The following is a 21,278-nucleotide window of genomic DNA, read 5'->3' on the forward strand; positions in this document are numbered from 1 at the left end:
AGTGATCCCTACAATTGCCCCAACTTATTGCCTGGAGAGAGTTTCCAGGCTTTCGCACAGGGAGGGAAAAATCAGACAAAGCATGGCAGTCTTCTCACATTGAGAAGACTGAACTGGGAGCCGAGGGACACTATGGCAAATTGAGCTCAGAGTATCAGAAAGAAGAAAGTGGCACAGAGAAAGAACTTCAGAGACCTTCAGATGGTCCTCCACTATTAGCTGAGTATTAATGTCTACATATATGTGGAAACTACCTGGGCATTAGAAATAATTCCTGGGGCTCCCATAGGGATAAGAATAGTTCCTTTTCCCACCAGCCAGAGTAGAAAAACTCATACTTGATAGAGCATTGGGTAATCCTGAGTGTTTTGCCTTAATAGTGAAGAAAAATTAACCCTAAACTAAACAGCTATGATTCCACTGAACAAATCTAAAAAAAGCAAGACTTAAAAGGACCAAATTTTCCCAAGTTATTTAACTGCATTCCAGAAAAAAAGTTCAAGAATATTTATAGAAATAAAAAATACCTTTCACCAAATAAGGTAAAATTTATAATGTCTAGTATCCAATTAAAAATTACCTTTATTATGAGTCATATTTTTCTGCAAAGAAGCAGGAAAGATTAATAAAGATTAACAAAACCATTAATCCAAACAGATCTAGAAGTAATACAGATAATATTACATACTATGTAAGGACATAAAAACAACTATTAAATTTGATTTCATATGGTCAAGAAGCTAGAGAAAAGTTTTAACATATTAAGTAGAAACACAAAGGATATAAAAAGAGTTGAAATCAAATATTTAGAGATTTTGGCCAGGTGCAGTTGCTCACACCTATAATCCTAGCACTCTGGGATGCCCAGGCAGGTGGGTTGCTTAAGCTCACAGGTTCAAGACCAGCCTGAGCAAGTACAAGACCCTGTCTCTAAAAAATAGCCGGGTGTTATGGTGAGCACCTGTAGTCCCAGTTACTTGGGAGGCTGAGACAAGAAAATTGCTTGAGCCAAGAGTTTGAGGTTGCTGTGAGCTATGATGTCACAGCACTCTACTGAGAGTGACAAAGTAAGACTCTGTCTCAAAATATATATATAAATATATATATATTTAAACTACAATAGCTAAGTTGAAAAAAAATAGCAAGATAGAACTGATGGCAAATTAGACACTGCATCAGAAAAATTAATGAAGTTGAAGACATAGCAATAGCAAATATTCATGATGAAATACAGGGATACAAAGACTTAAAAAAAGTATCAGTGAGTTGTGAGACAACTTGAAGGGGTCTAATATAGGCCTAATTGGAACCATGAAAGTCATGCGAGAGAGGAGAGAACAGAAAAATATATTTGAAGATAAGAAAATTCCCAAAATTTGATAAAAACTTAGAAATCCAAGAAGTTCAGTGAACCCCAAGCATGAGACACACAAAGGAAATTACACCAAGGCACATCATAGCCAAATTGCTCAGTAGTAACAATTAAGAGAATATCTTAAATGCATTCATAGAGAAAAGACACATTAATTACAGAGAAACAAAGATAAAGATGACATCATATTTCTTGTTGAATACAATGCAAGCAAGAAAGTATTGGAACAACATCTGAGAAAGGAAAAAAAAATGAAAACACCAAACCAGCTGTTGGTCTAGAATTCTATATCCAGAAAAACATTGTTTAAAAATAAAGGTGAAATAAATCCTTTTTCAAATATATAAGTGCTGAAAGAATTCATCAGGAGCAGATCTGGTGTTACAAAAAATGTTAAAGGAAATTCAAGCATAGTGAAAATGACAGCAAATGGAAATCAAAGGAAGGAAGAGAATACATAATGTACGAGTTCATTTATATAAAGTTCTACTTAATATAAAGTTCTAGAATGCACAATAATCTGATAGAAACCAGATAAATGGTTGCCTGAGAAAGCAGTGGGGAAGAGAGTAGGACAGGATTTCAAAAGGGTATGAAGGAAGCTTTTGGGGGTGGTGGACATACTCATTATTTTGAACTTTTTTTTTTTTGCAGTTTTGGCCAGGGCTGAGTTTGAACCCACCACCTCCGGCATATGGGGCCAGTGCCCTACTCCTTTGAGCCACAGGCGCTGCCCTTATACTCATTATTTTGATTGTCAGTAATGGTTTCACAATTCTGGGAGTTTCCATATGATGTTAAGTAATTACATTTTTGAAATATGTGAAGGTCACTGTATGTCAATTATTAAAGCTGTTATTAAAAATAATACCCAGTAATGCTAAAACTTCCACACATTCTTTTTTAAAAGAGGAAACAAATACATTTTATAAGCAAATTTTCCTAGGGCCCTTTACAGTTTACAAAGTATGTGCACATCCATTCATCTTATTTGATCATCTAAGCCAGGGGTTCTCAACCTTCCTGATGCCGCGACCCTTTAATATAGTTCCTCATGTTGTGGTGACCCCCAACCATAAAATTATTTTTGTTGCTACTTCATAACTGTAATTTTGCTACTGTTAGGAATCATGATGTAAATATCTGATATGCAGGATGGTCTTAGGCGACCTCCATGAAAGGATCATTGGACCCCCAAAGGGGTCGAGACCCACAGGTTGAGAAACTCTGATCTAAGCTATTAGAAAAATAGAGCTGCTAACGATTACCTTGTCTATTCTCCCAGAATTGTAGAGAGGATCAAAGGAGGACAATATGAAAGCTCTATATGTGTGTCACTATGAAAGTTTGAGACCAACTGTGTTGTGGTCTATTATTTCACTTCCAGGAAATATAGTCGACAGCATCCTTTCTGTTTTACCCATGCAAAAACTTATTCAGCTCACTGGTGTTGCTGGGAGGACTTAATTTCTTTCTGTCTATGTGGATTTTATATTTCTTGATTTTTGTGTATATAACCCTCCCAGGGATGCTATAATATGACGCTATGGAGTGGGCATGTTCTGCATGGTGTCAGCTCCCAAAGGTGGTCCAACTCGCACAGAGAAAAAAAAATGATCTCTACATTTTCCAGCCCCTCCCACCTTTTAAGGGATTTTTGTGTGTTTAACTGCTTTCTTTTACAATGTGAGATAATAGTCACCTCACTGAGGAGATTTATTGTACTTGTGAACTTTCAGGGAGCAGGTTCAATTTTAAGAGCAAGATTTAGTTGTTTTCCCATCATTGAGAGCCCCTTCCTTTGGCAGCCTTAACAATGTTTCTAGGAGGTGGCTATTAACAGAGAGCTGATTTTACTGATGTTTATTTAGATGGATGCCTCCTAAGCAGTATGCCATCTTTTATGTATAACTACATAAAGAGCTTTTTGAGACCTTTATGTTCTTATTAAAACTGTCTATTGTGGAATGCTCTATTATTGTCACTAAGTGCTGTGGAATCTTTGGTTGTTAGATTCTACAGCACTTAGCAACTGTAATGAAATTATTCTCCATCTACCTCCTCCTTTCCTTCCCCAAGTTATTAGCTTACTTTTTCAAACCCTCCTCACCTTTTACTTGGCCACTTGCAGCTGGCTTTTAACTTACCTCCTCTCTTCTTTTTCTTTTCTCCTCTAACCCATTTTTACCCAGAGCTGTCAAATTAATCTTTCACAGACAATTATTTTCCAGTTCAAAATGTCCTCAACAATTCTCTGTTATCTGAGGAGTAAAGACCCAACTGTTAAGCGGTTCAGAGTGTGCTAACAACTGATGTTTTTTTCTCCTCCTCTCATCTTTACTTAGTACACAAAACACTATCCACTGTTTCCTGAACGTTTGCCAAAACTTACCACCTTTGTAGCTTTGCTCATGCTCTTTCAATGCCCTATGAATGAGCTTTGCTCATACCCTTTCAATGTCTACAACAAATGCTTTCTTTTAGTCAAAGACTTGACCTACATGCTACCTTTCTTGATACTCCAGTTAGGAGTCAGAAATATTCTCATTCTCTTGCCCTTTACCCCACCTCCACTTCTATGGCAGTTACAGCTTTCAGACTCTTATAATGAGTGTGTCATATCTGGGCCTTGAGTAATGCCTGGCACTAAATAAATGTTTCTCTAATAAATGAAGGTATGATATCATACTTAACCTTAAGTTCCTTAAGGGGAAAAGCTAAGTTTTACTTGTTTTCTACTTTGCCCATTATCTAGCATAACAAGTTTACACAAAGGAGATGTCCAATATATGCCTATTGTATGAATGAAGATGCTTCCATCATAAAACAATCCAGCACTTGGACCCAAATTCTTCCAAACCATTATTCTTAGGCCAGGAAGTAGATAACCATTCTATATTCATTCCAATTACCCTGTCTTCTTCCTTCTGGCATATTTGTTTACTGCCCCACAAAGAATAATATCAATTCAAACTAAACAAAAGATCAGCCATGAAACTTTATTTTGAGACCAGCCCAAAAGACAAGAGGTTTCATCTTATAATAGTCATCAGAAATTATTCCAGTTATAATTCCTGGCTCCAGTTGCTCTGCTTCAGTTTGAATATGTGTCACTTCTTAGGTTGAAACTAATGTTGAAATTAATCCCCAGTGTGGTAGTATTGAGAGGTGGGGCCTTTAAGAGGTGACTGGGTCATGAGGGCTGCCCTCATGAATGGATTAACCCATTCATGGATTAATGGATTAATAGGTTATCATGCAAGTAGGAGTAGGGGCTTTATAAGAAGAGGAAGAGAGACCTAAGCTACCATTCTCAGTCCCCTCATCTTGTAATGCCCTGAGCCACCTCAGGACTCTGTTGAGAGTCCCCACCAGCAAGAAGGCTCTCACCAGATACATACACTTGACCTTGGACTTCCAAGCCTTTCTAATTGTAAGAAATAAATTCCTTTTCCTTATAAATTACTCAGTTTTTTTTTTTTTTTTTTGCATTTTGGCTGGGGCTGGGTTGAACCCACCACCCTTGGTACATGGGACCAGCACCCTACTCACTGAGCCACAGGTGCCACCCCAGTTTCATATATTTTAAGTATCAGAAAACAGAGTAAAACACACCTCAAAGTTCATGATGAACAGGAGATTTTATTATGTAAAGTAGCTCTTACTATCTCCATTCCACCGACTGTACTGTATAAGCCTCTATCATTTTTGGATTAGACTAATGTTATAGTTGATTAATTTAGCTCTCAGTTACCACCCTAGCCCATACACCTCAGGCCATCTTCTACTCAGAGGTAACCATTTCTAAAATGTAAATCAGATCATGTCATTCTATTTCTTAAAATCCTCCAGAGGCTTCTAGAATAAAACTCACACTCATTATGATATGAATCTGAAAGCTGTAAGGGCTGTGGAAGTGGAGGTGGAGCAAAGGGCAAAAGAATGAGAATTTTTCTGACTCCTATCTGGGGTATCAAGAAAGGTAGCATGTAGTTCAATATGATTTGGCATTGCCTTCCTTTCAGACTTCATTTTCTTCCACCTTCTCTCTCATTTACTATGTTCTGCCCATGGTAACCTTCTATTCCCTGCTTTAACATGCCAAATCCATCTTTCTCTCAGGGCCTTTGGCTTGCCATTCCTACTTTGGAATGCTCTTCCCCACGATGTTCACATGGCAATCTCCTTTCACATCATTCAAGTCTTAGTTCAACTGTCAGAGAAGATTTCCTTTCTTAACAAGCCTGAGTACATAAGAATTTTTAATGTTCTTCAGAGCATGCCTCAGTATTGATATTAACTTCTTTATTTGTTTATATGTATCATATTTTTCCATCTCTAGAATGTAATATCCTTGATGGCAGGAAGTCTATCTTGGTCTTTGCTGTATCCCCAGCAACCTAATATTCTGCCTAGCTGTCAATAAATATTTGATAGCTAACTGACTTTTGTAAGTATTTTTGAGCATCTACTTTTATGTCAGGTTATGTGGTAGGTGCTAGGGGTTTCAACACTGAGCAAGATACAGTCCCTTCCCTGAAGGACCTCATACTCTGGTGGGGGAGATGGATATAGAAAGACAGTTCTATCAAGGTTCGATAGGTGTCATGTTAGAAGGAAGCACCAGGTGCTATGGAAGAACTAAAGAAAAGGGATCTAAATGAGCCTAGGGGAGAGTGGGGAGATGAGTCAGAGAAAGCTTTCCAGGGAAGGTTTTGCTTGAGCTGGAGCTTTAAAGTGTATTAAACTGTACTACTTTAAACTATATTAAAGGGCCATGGCATTAGGAAGGTTGAGAACCACTGGTCTAGAAGAGTATGAAGATGTGTGTATGTGTGGTGGACAGGGGTGGACAAAGTGATTCTAGACAGAGGAAAAGGCACAAAACACCATGGCGCATTATGGGAACCAGAATTCTTTTATTGTGGTTGGGATATGGTGTGTGAGGGAAGGATTGGGAGATGATGCTGAGAGGCAGAGCACACAGCAGGGCTTTTTGATGCCACTCATAAGGAGTTATCCCAGACAATTGGGAGCTACTGAAGAGCTTTAAAGGAGAAGCTGGGTGGGAATGTGCATTTTCCATCTCTAAGCAAGAGAGAGCAACATTAAGCCCAAACTTTAGGGGTGACAGATGTAAATACTCCAGTCCTCCATATCTGTATTATGCCTGGTAGGTACAATCCCAACATCCAAACCTACCGGACAGGTATAGGGCTTTGTCCACCATGTACTCCTCAGCAAAGCGAATGTGACAGAAATTCTTTTTGCTCTTTCGAATGGCAATGATTTCTCCACACTGTTCAAACACTTCCATGATGATTTGCTCTGTTCCGTTTTCAGGCAGGCCACCCACAAATACTGTTTTGCATCCTGGTGGTCTTTCTCTGGTTGCAGGAGGTGGAAGATCTAAGTATAAGAGCAAAAGCAAATTTAAATGCTTGCTTGGGACAGACCTCTTTGAAGCCTAATGGAGTTTGGGCTATTGGAGGTCTATGCCATCCCCAACAAACTTTTGCCTAAAAGTGCCCACCAAGGTACTCATCTCTGATTCACAGAAATCACCCGCATGAATGTAAAGATCATTTCACTCAGTGTTTGGGTAACCATGAGGTCTAGAGCAGCGGTTCTCAAGCTGTGGGTTGTGACCCATAGGAACTGTATTAAAGGGCCATAGCATTAGGAAGGTTGAGAACCACTGGTCTAGAGGATAAAGAAGCCCAGGCCCATCTGTCTGCCCCATAGGGAGTTCTTTAGTTTTGTTCCCTACTTTTGTTGTGACAATCCAACTATGCCAAATTTTCAGTCATTTTTTTTTAAAAGACAGTTAGTGGGAGAAAATCCCACTCAGTTTTAAACTCTTATTTTCAAGTGTTCTCAAAACCAGGCTCCCCAAGACAGGGTTTGTTTAATTCAGATTGTAGTTATTATATTCTCTATGTTCATGTTTACTGAAAGAACTATTTCAGGATTTATTTGACAATGATAGGGTGAATATTTACAAAAATTTTAAGAGTCAGATGATGTGGTTTAACCAAGTCAGTCAGAGTACAAACCATCCTTTTTATGTTCTTCTTTTTTTAATACCAGTGAGCCCTTTCACAAATGCCTTACTGGAGAGGTCCAGAGCAAACCTTGCAGTGTTTAGAGGGAAGTATGAAAGATAGCAGTGAAAGTAAGCTCATCTGGGAAATCATTAACTAAAGTGAGATAAATTTGGCCATAGAGAGTCATTAAAAATCTACTTAATGAGATGATTTTCCCTCTGCTTCAAAAAAATATGCACTTATGGTATATACAAACCTTCTTCTGCCAGCTCCTTATTCTTATGTATCAGAGCGTTTTCTAAGCAATCTCCTATAGTTCATAGACCAACAAAATAAAGCAAGATGGTCATGTGTTTTCTAGTGTTGGTTTTGTATCTGCAGGGATTATTCTGTGTAATCCATTCTTTCCATTCAGTTCTTAACAATTCTCCCAGCTCAAGATTTGGAGAGTTCAACGACCAGTGATTACAGCTCACAGGCAAAAATAAATGAGTCTTGCTGGTAGATAAGGCCAAGGCCCTTAACTTGAGTCTCATCCAAATTGGCAAGCAGTTGATTTGGGAGCTTCCTTGGATATTAGCATTTCTAGCTTCCTCATTTGCTATCACTCTGTCTTGTTGGTGTGGCTAAGAATCGTCATTTTCTCATGAAGCTGTCTTTCCCTCTATTTAGTCAATAAAAAGGGTAGAGGGATTCAAGGAACTTATAAACTTCGTTAGTTTTTTAAAGTCTGTAATTTCAAGAGCTCATTGTATTGTTTTTTTTTTTTGTTTGTTTGTTCCATATGAGAGGTTTAGAGGAAAAGAGAAAATAGCCTGGGGAGCAGCAATCTAAAATGACATGGTCACAGCCACTGAAGAGGCTTTAGTTTTAGCCAAAAAGGGGAAGATAAAGTCTAGAATTGCTCGAGACTTATGCTTTTGAGTTTTTTTAAGAACTGAAAGGGATTCTAGCTGCCACACTTCCAGTGATTCTTAACTCTGACAGGACAGCAGAGTCAATTTGAGAGTTAAACAGTGTCTAGTCTCCACACTCAATGTGTCTGATTTAATTAGTCTGGGGTGCAGCCTGTGCATTAGTTGTTTTGTTATTCGTTAAACTCCTTAGGTAGTTCTAATATGTTGCTAGGGTTGAAAACCACTTAATCTAAATCTCTGATATTATAGAGAGCAAGGTTAAATGTCTCATTCAAGGTCACTACATTAGATAGAAAAAGAATTATGAACTTAGATCAGGTAAACCTGGATTTAAATCTTAACTTAACTTATTTGTATGATCTTGGGACAATTACATAAACTGTGAATATCTTTTTTTTTCATTTTTTAAAATAGGGATACTATTCCCTACCTTAGAAGGGTTGTTGTAGGGTAATTGATAATATACTGTCTATATTGCATGTGATACAATGATTAGCACTTGATAAGTTCCCCATAAACAGTAGTCATTATAGTGTTACTGTTATTTATTATTATAGAATCCATGTTTCCTAATTCCCAACCTGGGGCTTCAGTCTTACTAGCAGTTGGAAGTGGGGTGGTAACTAACACTTAAGCTTCAAAACTCCCAGCACCATTACTTTTCCCAGAGTTTTAGACAAGCCAGGGTTTGAGAAGGAATCATTTACAGATAAAGGAATCTACAGTTGTGAAGACACACATGGCATTGACCATGAACACAACCCAGCCACTGACTACACAGGTAAAGAATTTTTAAGAGCATATAGTTAGAGTTAAGTTTTAAAATCATAGGCTTTAGAATAAAATCCTGTTTCAGAATAAAAAGCCTTCTGATGTTTACTATTTAGGGGAATTATGGAGATGGTAAAGAATCCTTTTGTGAATCAAATAGCCACCTTTTAGCATCATTTGCATTCACCTTTAGTCCATTCAGAGACTCAAAAAGTGTCTGGTTACTGCTGCAGTTACATGTAACCCTGAAAATGCAAAGCCTTCTTCCCCTGGCTACATTTGTGGGATTTAAAAATTCTGTGATGAACTCATCCCCCTATTTAGATGCTGTGATTCTTTTGTGTTGACTATCTGCTAAGTAAAAGGGCATAAAATCCACTAAGAGTAATGTCAAGAATGCTGGAGATTTATTTATTTTTCTTGGGTAAATGTAGAAAACCTCTTTGATAGCATTTGCTGAGATTTAGTTGTATGCCACCAAGCAAGGTAATGGGTTATACTATCTTCCTTAATGGATAGTACCCATCCCCTAATTAACAGCTCCAAGTACTTTGTTGTCTGAGCCTGATTTTCTAATCCCACTGAAATACAGTTATCAGGACATAGTAACCATAAACCCATAGGAGAGCAAATTTGAAGCCTAGCTATTAATCAGGTAATGTGCTAACAAGCTCTGTAGCATCCCAATCGCTACTCACGATGAAGACAGAGACTGTTCCCATGTAAAAAGATTTATGATAACTGGTAATATAAAAAACTCTGATCTCTGGTCATGGAAAAGGAGGATATTCTAGCAATTTTCATTACATCCAAGCACCCATTCTGGGGAGCAATGTTGGGGCAATCAGCATTAGGATCAGAGTCACTGCTGATCTTTGAGAAGTAAGGCAGGGAGCAATATAAAGGACCTATAATCCACGTGTAGCTTGCTTTTCAAAGAAGCATCACAGATCACTCAGCTGGTTTGCCAGAGTTTATGTATTGTGGCCTTTGAGTTGATTTTATTAAACAGCTCAAGATTGTAAGGCCCCTTGGATAATAAGCAGGATTCTAATGTATTTTAATGTAATCCCAACTGATTAGAAAGAATCAGAAAGCTGGTGAATCTTTATTAATGCTCAATTTACCCACTTTCTCTAATTCTCTTAATAGAATTCAGCCCTAAGAGCCAAAATGGGCTCTGCCTGTTTTGATATTATAAAATGAAAAAATTGTACTTGCTCTTTTTTTGGCTTCTGGTTTCCTATGTGCCTGGACAAAGATAGCAGATGATATTCCATTTATTCCCTGTTTACTGCTATTTCCAAGTAGACTCAAAATGTAACTTATCCATATAGAAGGTCTAGCAGCTGAAGGGAAAAATCTTGGTGAAATCGACTCTCCTGGAGAGATGGTTCTGCCATCTTTTCTCACCACCGAGAACTGCTAATTCAGAATTCAGTAAACCTCTGATAGCTACCCTGTGAAAATGAAAGTGTGCTACAAACAGCTTTACTTATCATATTTCCAGCACCTTGGAATCATAGAATATTGCTTCTAGAACAAAGGGGTGCTCACTTACCATTTATTTTAAGTAGACTGGTGCTTGATTTGATGTAATATAGTTTGACCCCTTGAATTTCTGACCAGGTCTGATTTTGCCTGGTCTAAATCAGACAGCTTAAGTTACTTACCAGAGATATCATGGCTATTTAGTGGTGGAAAACTGGGATATGAAACCAGGCTTGTGTCTCTCTAGAGTTTAAACACTTAACCACTATGCTATACTGACTGCTCCAGTGAAGATACAAAGCTTTAGGTGCTACCTATCAATTTATTCTTACTTTTATTACAACACTGTTGAGGGCTTTTGCCTATGTAAATAATTATTGTGGTAGCTATATTTTAAATGTAGAGAATCATAATTTTAGAGCTGGATGAAGCCTTGGAGGTATCTAGGCTAATTTAACCTAATATGCTTGCTTTATAGACCAAAAAAGGACACCCAAGGAAGTTATATGACTAGCCCACAATCTTATAGCTAGTTAGGGAGAAAGCTGGGAGCAGAACAATCTGATAGTCTGTCCACTATATCCTGATCTCATTTTTTTTTGTATAGCTGATGTAGATTCACCCAAGAAAGTCAAGTAGGAAGTTGGCTTTATGTGTCTAACTGTCAGAAAAGAGATATAGAATAAAACATATAGATTTGGAGGTCATCAGCATGTGGTAGTAATTACTCCATATTCTCTTGATTTGCTTTCCAGACCTCTGACCCCTCCTTCTGTCACAATCCATTCCTTGTTCCCTCCATCATTCAACGAATTTTTATTGAATACCTACTATGTGTCAGATACTTTTTGTATATTCTGAGAATACATCCATGAGCAAAACAGATAAAATATCTACTTTTTTAGGGTTTATATTTTATAAATTATACAGTTTAGTAAAAGGCAATGTGTATTTTATAACAAATAAAAAAGATAAGTAGAAGATGGCTGACTGAAGCCAGCTTTCCACAGAGGCTCCCGTCCAGTAGGAGAGTTAAAGGACAAAAATTCAGCAAGTAACCTGGTGGATTTGAGCTGCACTAAGAGAGAAGGTTGAAGAATGCACGTCAACCCCACTGAGGCGAGCTGCGACCACAAGGATACAAACAAAAGGTACAAAATCCATCACCAAGCAGACGGGAGTCCCCTCCCCCATGATAATGGCTCAGAGTGCCCCACAACAACTGGGCAGAGTTCAAAGGTCCTCCCACTACACTCCACAGGAGAGACCTTCTAAAAACTGGACCTACCTCCCCTACTAGGGTGACACAGCGTCCTCCTGCCAGGCATAAAACTCTATAAACTGTATATAGTCTCTACCTGAAATTCTGAGCTCCCAGTGCTCCACTTCCCTCACACTGAGGTCTGGAGGCCAGTCCCGGTTGGCGGAGAGGGGACTGCACGGGAGTGGCAGTTCCCTGAGGCACAGTGCGACAGCCGTCTTTTGGTGACAATACTGCCAGGCATAAAACTGTGTGGAGCTGTGTGTGTTCTCTGCCCGCAACCCCAGGCTCCCAGCACTCCCCGCGCTCCCCTCTGCTCTTGCTCCAAGGTCTAGAGGGCTGTCCCCCAGGGGTCTGGACTCTTGGGCGATTGCTCGAGGGGTGTAGACAGTGCTGGGCTGCAGCCAGTTGGTGCAGACTCTGGGGTACAGGAGCGGAGAGAGGACGGTTGGCCGGAAGGGAGCTGTACCGGAGCAGCGGTTGCCTGAGCCACAAAACAGCAACTCTCTTTTGCTAGCAATACGGCTCACTACCGAATATTCTGAAGCCACACCCCCTGTCTCCCTGGGCAACCAGAGACTCTGAGTATAGGATTTGCCTGAGGCAACTCCAACTTGCAAACCGAGGAAACTCCCAGGGCGGGGCTGACCCAGAGGTCCGCTTTACTAAACCTATGACGCACCTGGCCTTCAGGGGATCGTCAGCCTATAGACAATACAAGAGCAAAGACAAGCTGATTTGGAACTCAATTCAGCTTCTCTTCTGCAGGGGAACCGCAGAGTTGTTCTGTTCTGTTCTGTCAGTAACATTAATCAGGGGCGAGACTGGACCTGAGTGAAAACGCCCCAACCTTCATCAAGCACCTGAGGTTGTCAGGCCACACCTCCTCCTGCTAGAGAGAGGCAGAGTGCAGCAGCCTGGCAGACTTCCTTGTGATTCAGGCAGGTGCAAACTCCTAGAGTACAGATTCACTACAGGCAACTGGGTCAGCCAACTGCAGGGCTATCAGTGACTGGGTGTGACAGTGGTGCAAGGTGGGGAAGGAAGCAGCAACCTTCCCAGAATGATCTATTGGCTGGGTGGCTCCTCCTGACTCCACGCAGCACTGGAGCAAGCCACACCAGAGTAGTCACCAGACCCCTGTGATCCAGTTCCCAGAGACCTCTTAAACTCTCTCACCCGAGACAGGTGCAGACGGAGACAATTGATTTGGACTTTTTGAACTGAACCAATCGCCTGAGGACAAATCAGGTGGGGTGCCCTGGGTACACAGTGGTGGGAAGGTTTGATTTTTCTTTTCCAATTGTTTGCCAGTGTGGGGTGGGGGTGACTTAATTGCTGATATTTCTCCACAGCTGAGACTTCAATCCAAAGTATCTGTTTCACTAGGGTGCAAAAGAAACCAGCTGAAAACAAGAAAGAACCACTTAGCCCCACCATGCCAGACAGGGCCCCAGTTTCTCAGGCCACAACACTGTACAGGCCTCCAACAAAGCCCCAGGGGAAAAAAATCAAAGGGAGTAAAACAACCATGGGGCGGAATCAGCAGAAAAACTCTGGTAACATGAATAACCAGAATAGATCAACCCCCCCCAAGGAAAGATATGGCAGATGTAATTGAAGATCCTATTCATAAACAACTGGCTGAGATGTCAGAAATCGATTTCAGAATTTGGATTGCAGACAAGATTAACAAAGTGGAATTAGGAATTCGAGGAGAAATTCAAAAGTTGTCTCAAGAATTTAACGAATTTAAAGACAAAACCACCAAAGACTTAGACACACTGAAGCAAGAATTTGCAGCCCTCAAAGATATGAAAAATACAGTAGAATCCCTCAGCAACAGAACAGAGCAAGCAGAAGAAAGGATTTCTGACATTGAAGATAAAGCCTTTGAACGCTCCCAAACTCTCAAAGACGAAGAGAAATGGAGAGCAAAAATGGATCATTCTCTCCAAGAGATCTGGGATAATTCGAAGAAGTCAAATATCCGAATCATTGGAGTTCCAGAAACAGATGAAGTGGCCTCACTGGGCACAGAGGCCCTTCTGCATGAAATTATGAAAGAGAATTTTCCAGACATGCCTAGACATTCTGAAATTCAGATAGCCGACAGCTTCAGAGCCCCAGCACGACTCAACCCCAATAAGACATCCCCCAGGCATATCATAATTAACTTCACTAAAGTTAATATGAAGGAGAAAATTCTCAAAGCTGCCAGGAGAAAGAAAACCATTACCTTCAAAGGGAAGAATATTAGAATGACTGCAGACCTCTGCTGAAAATTTTCAAGCCAGAAGAGGGTGGTCACCAACTTTTAATCTCCTAAAGCAAAATAACTTTCAACCCTGGATCTTGTATCCAGCTAAACTGAGTTTCATTTATGATGGAGAAATTAAATACTTTAATTTAAATTAACATTTAACATTTAACATTCATATGTTGAAGAAATTTGCCATAACCAAACCAGCTCTTCAGGATATTCTCAGACCTATGCTCCATAATGACCAACCCAATCCTATACCACAAAAGTAAACTCACTTAGAAACTTCGGATCAAACTCCAATTTCCACACTGGCAAAAGGATTAAAAATGCCCACTGGACTTTTGAAAATCTTGATACCTAAAACTTCACCAGACTTATCAATATTCTCCATTAATGTGAACGGCTTAAACTGTCCTCTAAAGGTTAGCTGACTGGATACAAAAACTCAGGCCAGATATTTGTTGCATACAAGAGTCACATCTTAACTTAAAAGACAAATACAGACTCAGGGTGAAAGGATGCTCATCCATATTTCAGGCAAATGGTAATCAGAAAAAAGCAGGTGTTGCAATTTTATTTGCAGATACAATAGGCTTTAAACCAACAAAAGTAAGGAAGGACAAGAATGGTCACTTCATATTTGTTAAGGGTAATACTCAATATGATGAGATCTCAATTATTAATATCTATGCACCCAAGCAGAATGCATCTCAATTTATAAGAGAAACTCTAACAGACATGAGTAACTTGATTTCCTCCAGCTCCATAATCGTTGGAGATTTCAATACTCCTTTGGCAGTGTTGGATCGATCCTCCAACAAGAAGCTGAGCAAAGAAATCTTAGATTTAAACCTAACCATCCAACATTTGGATTTAGCAGACATCTACAGAACATTTCATCCCAACAAAACTGAATACACATACTTCTCCTCAGCCCATGGCACTTACTCCAAAATCGATCACATCTTAGGTCACAAGTCTAACCTCAGTAAATTTAAAGGAATAGAAATTATTCCTTGCATCTTCTCGGACCACCATGGAATAAAACTTGAGCTGAGTAACAACAGGAATCTGCATACTCATGCAAAAACATGGAAGTTAAATAACCTTATGCTGAATGACAGCTGGGTCAGAGATGAGATTAAGAAAGAAATCGCCAATTTTTTGGAACAAAACAACAGTGAAGACATGAACTATCAGAAACTCTGGGACACTGCAAAGGCAGTTCTAAGAGGGAAATTTATAGCACTGCAGGCCTTCCTCAAGAGAACGGAAAGAGCAGAAGTTAACAACTTAATGGGACATCTCAAGCAACTAGAAAAGGAAGAACATTCCAACCCTAAACCCAGTAGAAGAAAAGAAATAACCAAAATTAGAGCAGAATTAAATGAAATTGAAAACAAAAGAATAATACAACAGATCAAGAAATCAAAAAACTGGTTTTTTGAAAAGGTCAATAAAATAGATAAACCTTTGGCCAACCTAATCAGGAAAAAAAGAGTAAAATCTCTAATCTCATCAATCAGAAACAACAAAGACGAAATAACAACAGACTCCTCAGAAATCCAAAAAATGCTTAATGAATATTACAAGAAACTGTATTCTCAGAAATATGACAATCTAAAGGAAATTGACCAATACTTGGAAGCATGTCACCTTCCAAGACTTAGCCAGAATCAAGTGGAAATGTTGAACAGGCCCATATGAAGTTGAGAAATAGCATCAACCATACAAAACCTCCCTAAAAAGAAAAGCCCGGGACTAGATGGTTTCATGTCAGAATTCTACCAAACTTTTAAAGAGGAATTAGTACCTATATTACTCAACCTATTCCAAAAGGTAGAAAAAGAAGGAAGACTACCTAACATGTTCTATGAAGCAAACATCACCCTGATCCCCAAACCAGGAAAAGACCCAACAAGAAAAGAAAATTATAGACTGATATCACTAATGAATATAGATACAAAAATATTCAACAAGATCCTAACAAACAGAATCCAGCAACACATCAAAGAAATTATACATCATGACCAAGTCGGTTTTATCCCAGGGTCTCAAGGCTGGTTCAATATACGTAAATCTATAAATGTAATCCAGCACATAAACAAATTAAAAAACAAAGACCATATGATTCTCTCAATGATGCAGGAAAAGCTTTTGATAATATCCAGCATCCCTTCATGATCAGAACACTTAAGAAAATCGGTATAGAAGGAACATTTCTTAAACTGATAGAGACCATCTACAGCAAACCCACAGCCAATATCATATTGAATGGAGTTAAATTGGAATCATTTCCACTCAGATCAGGAACCAGACAAGGCTGCCCATTGTCTCCATTGCTTTTTAACATTGTAATGGAAGTTTTAGCCACTGCAATTAGGGAAGAAAAGGCGATCAAGGGTATCCATATAGAGTCAGAAGAGATCAAACTTCTGCTCTTTGCAGATGATATGATAGTATATCTGGAAAACTCTAGGGACTCTACTACAAAACTCTTAGAAGTGATCAAGGAATAGAGCAGCGTCTCAGGTTACAAAATCAACATTCATAAATCGGTAGCCTTTATATATACCAACAATAGTCAAGTTGAAAAAAACAGTTAAGGACTCTATCCCATTCACAGTAGTGCCAAAGAAGATGAAATATTTGGGAGTTTATCTAACAAAGGACGTGAAAGATCTCTATAAAGAGAACAATGAAACTCTAAGAAAAGAAATAGCTGAAAATATTAACAAATGGAAAAACATACCATGCTCATGGCTGGGAAGAATCAACATTGTTAAAATGTCCATACTACCCAAAGCAATATATAATTTCAATGCAATTCCTATTAAAGCTCCACTGTCATATTTTAAAGATCTTGAAAAAACAATACTTCGTTTTATATGGAATCAGAAAAAACCCTCAAATATCCAAGACATTACTCAGAAATAAAAACAAAGCAGGAGGAATTACGCTACCAGACCTCAGACTATACTACAAATGGATAGTGATCAAAACAGCATGGTATTGGCACAAAAACAGAGAAGTAGATGTCTGGAACAGAATAGAGAACCAAGAGATGAATCCAGCTATTTACTGTTATTTAATCTTTGACAAGCCAATTAAAAACATTCAGTGGGGAAAAGATTCCCTATTTAACAAATGGTGCTGGGTGAACTGGCTGGCAACCTGTAGAAGACTGAAACTGGACCCACACCTTTCACCATTAACTTAGATAGACTCTCACTGGATCAAAGATTTAAACTTAAGACATGAAACTATAAAAATACTAGAGGAGAGTGCAGGGAAAACCCTTGAAGAAATTGGTCTGGGCGAGTATTTTATGAGGAGGATCCCCCGGGCAATTGAAGCAGCTTCAAAAATACACTACTGGGACTTGATCAAACTAAAAAGCTTCTGCACAGCCAAGAACACAGTAAGTGAAGCAAGCAAACAGCCCTCAGAATGGGAGAAGATATTTGCAGGTTATGTCTCCGACAAAGGTTTAATAACCAGAATCCACAGAGAACTCAAATGCATTAGCAAGAATAGAACAAGGGATCCCATCGCAGGCTGGGTAAGGGATTTGAAGAGAAGCTTCTCTGAAGAAGACAGGCGTGCGGCCTTCAGACATATGAAAAAATCCTCATCATCTTTAATCATTAGAGAAATGCAAATCAAAACTACTTTGAGATATCATCTAACTCCAGTGAGACTAGCCTATATCACAAAATCCCAAGACCAGAGATGTTGGCGCGGATGTGGAGAAAAGAGAACACTTTTGCACTGCTGGTGGGAATGCAAATTAATACATTCCTTTTGGAAAGAGATATTGAGAACACTTAGAGATCTGAAAATTGATCTGCCATTCAATCCTGTAATCCCTCTACTGGGCATATACCCAGAAGACCAAAAATCACATCATAACAAAGATATTTGTACCAAAATGTTTATTGCAGCCCCATTCATAATTGCTAAGTCCTGGAAGAAGCCCAAGTGCCCATCGATCCACGAATGGATTAATAAATTGTGGTATATGTACACCATGGAATATTATGCAGTCTTAAAGAAAGATGGAGACTTTACCTCTTTCATGTTTACATGGATGGAGCTGGAACATATTCTTCTTAGTAAAGTGTCTCAAGAATGGAAGAAAAAGTACCCAATGTACTCAGCCCTACTATGAAACTAATTTAGAGTTTTCACATGAAAGCTATAACCCAGTTACAACCTAAGAATAGGGGGAAGGGGGAAAGGGAGGGGAGGGAGGGGGGAGGTGGGTAGAGGGAAGGGGATTGGTGGGATTACACAAGCGGTGCATCTTACAAGGGTATATGTGAAACTTGGAAAACGGTCTGTGAAGCTAGTGAATGATGCCCCATGATTATGTCAATGTACACAGCTATGATTTAATAAAAAAAAAGTTAAGTAGAATTAGGAATGTGGCAGGGAGAGCTTCACTTATAAATAGGTTATAAGGGTCACTGAGAAAGTGACAGTTGAGCAAAGACTTGAAAGAGGTGAGTGTTAGCCATGCAGATACTTAGAGGAACAGTATTAGAGACTGAGGGAGGGGCCAGTGCAAAGGCCCTGTAATGAGAGAGTGCCTGGGGTTTTTATGGAATAGCATGGAGGTCAGTGTGAGTGATGGGGAGGAGAATAGGAGATGGTGTTGGTGGGGATCATGTAAGACTTTTATGCCATTACAAGGACTTTGGGCTTTATTGTGAGCTAAGTGGGGAGATATTAACGGGTTTTGAGTAGAGAAGTGACATGATCTTACTTAGGTTTAAAAAGGATCACTCTGCCTACTGTGTTGAGAATAGACAGTAGGGACCAGGGTAAAAGAGGAAGACTAATTAAAAGGCTATTGCAACAGTATAGAAAATAAATCATGTCAGGTATAAATTGAATCACAGTAGTGGTTATTGTGAGAGTAGGAAGACTCTAGATAGATATTTTAAGGTAGACCAATATCATTTTCTAACAGATTAAATGTGGTATGTGAGGGGAAAAAAGACGGCAAGAATGACCCTAGGTTTTGGCTTCAGCAACTGAAAAGATGTTGTTGCCACTTACTTAGATGAGAAAGGATACTAGTAGAGAAGATTTAGGGGTCAAATATTAGGAGTTTAACTTTGAACATGTTAGGTTTGAGATACCTATTTGCCTTTTTAGTGTAGTTATCAAATAGGCAGTTAGATATGAGTTTGGAATTGAAAGGTTATATCTGAGCAAGAAATATAAACTTGGGTATCATTGGTGTATGTGGTAGATAGTTTTTAAAGCCAAGAGGTTGGACGAGATCATCAAAGGTATGAGTATAGATAAAGAGGAGGTCCAAGGACTCAGCCACGTGGCTCTCTAATGCTAACTCAGGGAACAGAATGTTATCAGCAAAGGAGACTTAGAAGAAACCAGTGGAGTGGGAGGAGAACCAATAGTATGGTGTCCTGGAGGCCAAGTGAAGAAAGAATAGCAAAAAGTAAAGAGTAATCAACTGTGTTATATGTTGTCATTAGGTCACTTAGGAATAGAGTTGAGAACTGATCACTGGATTTTGTACAGTAAGGTCATCAGTGTTTTTAAGTAAGGGAAATTTTGATAGGGAGGTATAAGGAAAATCGTGAATGAAGGGAATTTAAGAAAGAAGAGGAGAAGAACTGGAAACAGCTAGTACAGGTTGTCTTTTGAGGACTTTTATTGCCAACAGGTATACATACAGAAATGAAAATTCCCCTATCTCTTCTAAATTTTGAAATGTTGAATTCCTCTGGGTACTATATATGGTCTTTTCTCCTTCTTGATTCATACAATCTCTTTGGTGGTCTCAGTCATTCATATACTTTTAAATGACTTAAGGTTTTTAGAAGGATGGAGTCAATAATACTAAATATAATAGAGAGATATAGCAATTTGAGGACTAAAAGGATTTATCACCCACTATTTAGGTGGAAACGCATTAGAGTGATTCACCATGGTTTTACTCCCAGTACTTTCCATGTGGAAGTGTTCTAAGAGAGGGTGCACTTGAAGTTTGGCTGGAGGAAAGTATGAGGAGTATAAGGTTGGGAAGGAGTATAAGGTTGAACCTGTCTAAAGGGTGGGTATATGGCAGGTAAAAATGATGGATTGAACAGTCACATGAAGTAGACCAGTGAAAGGTTTTCAATATTGGGAGTTAGATTACAAATCTGTGAGCAATGGGAGCCCTAGAACGATTTTATGGTTCTGTATATGTGACAAGCACTTGTATGACATGTCAGGTGGTACAGAGAGGAAAGAATTAATGGCAAAACACTTTCTAATAAAGCATCAAGATTAAGAAAACAGACTAGATTGTCAATAAAGAGACTGTAAGAGTACCTGAATCACAGGACCTTGCTGAGAGGAATTTCAGAGGCTACTGAGTGCAAGAGAATATACCAGAGATGGGCAGGATTAAGGAGCAGGGTTTATAACCAAGGCCTTATCAGGCAGGGTTATGGGCTGTGGGGAAGACAAAGGGCTTGGTTACATCAAATCCCTGTTTTTCCTGCCTTACCCTGCTCTTCCCATCTCACCTGCACAAAGTGAAATCTTGGAGCTGTTAACACAAATGGCATTTTTGCAATGGTTTCAGCATAAAACTAAGGGAGGTATTTCTATTAGGGTTTTCCCTGCCCAAGTAATCCAAGCCCCTTTTCAATAAAGTTCAAGTTCTAAAAAGCAAACAGAATACCAGTTTAATCTGTCAGGAATATTATGTTTGAATTCAATTCCAAGGGCAAGTTCCTTCCCAGAAGCCACCACTTTACTTGCACTAATTGCCCTGTCACCATTCTCAATACAAGGATGAAGAACTAAAAGACTGAGCTGTGAAGGTGATATATTACCCACTCACTCTGTGGCCCTTCCAACTCAGAACTGAGAAGATTCTGAGTGTGGAAAGATTAAAAATATATTTGAGAGACGTCTGTCTATTTCTTTTACTAGAGGCTATCAAAAGTTAGAGCCTCTTTAAGCCATATATTCCTACATTCATTTAAAGACTATTAAACAATGTTATCTATGAGTCATAATCAAGGCACCTGTGCTGTTTGGGAACTTAGAAACTAAACATTCTGTAAAGTTAACTGTTGTACCCAACCTAGACATTACAGGTTATGAGCTATGCTGTTAGCTTGGA

The 21,278-nt window shown here is 39.1% G+C and overlaps 1 protein-coding gene across 8 annotated transcripts in view; it reads right to left on the reverse strand.

Annotated features, from left to right (window-relative positions):
- Positions 1 to 21,278, reverse strand: part of ENOX2 (ecto-NOX disulfide-thiol exchanger 2) — a 333,450-nt gene that overhangs the window by 43,689 nt on the left and 268,483 nt on the right. For all 8 annotated transcript variants that reach the window (XM_053580567.1, XM_053580565.1, XM_053580566.1 and 5 more), the window contains one exon: positions 6,575 to 6,781. In XM_053580567.1, the coding sequence (XP_053436542.1) occupies positions 6,575 to 6,781 (207 nt within the window). The remainder of the gene's footprint in view (positions 1 to 6,574; positions 6,782 to 21,278) is intronic.

The sequence above is a fragment of the Nycticebus coucang genome, chromosome X (genome assembly GCF_027406575.1).
Source record: "Nycticebus coucang isolate mNycCou1 chromosome X, mNycCou1.pri, whole genome shotgun sequence".
NCBI classification, from domain to species: domain Eukaryota; kingdom Metazoa; phylum Chordata; class Mammalia; order Primates; family Lorisidae; genus Nycticebus; species Nycticebus coucang.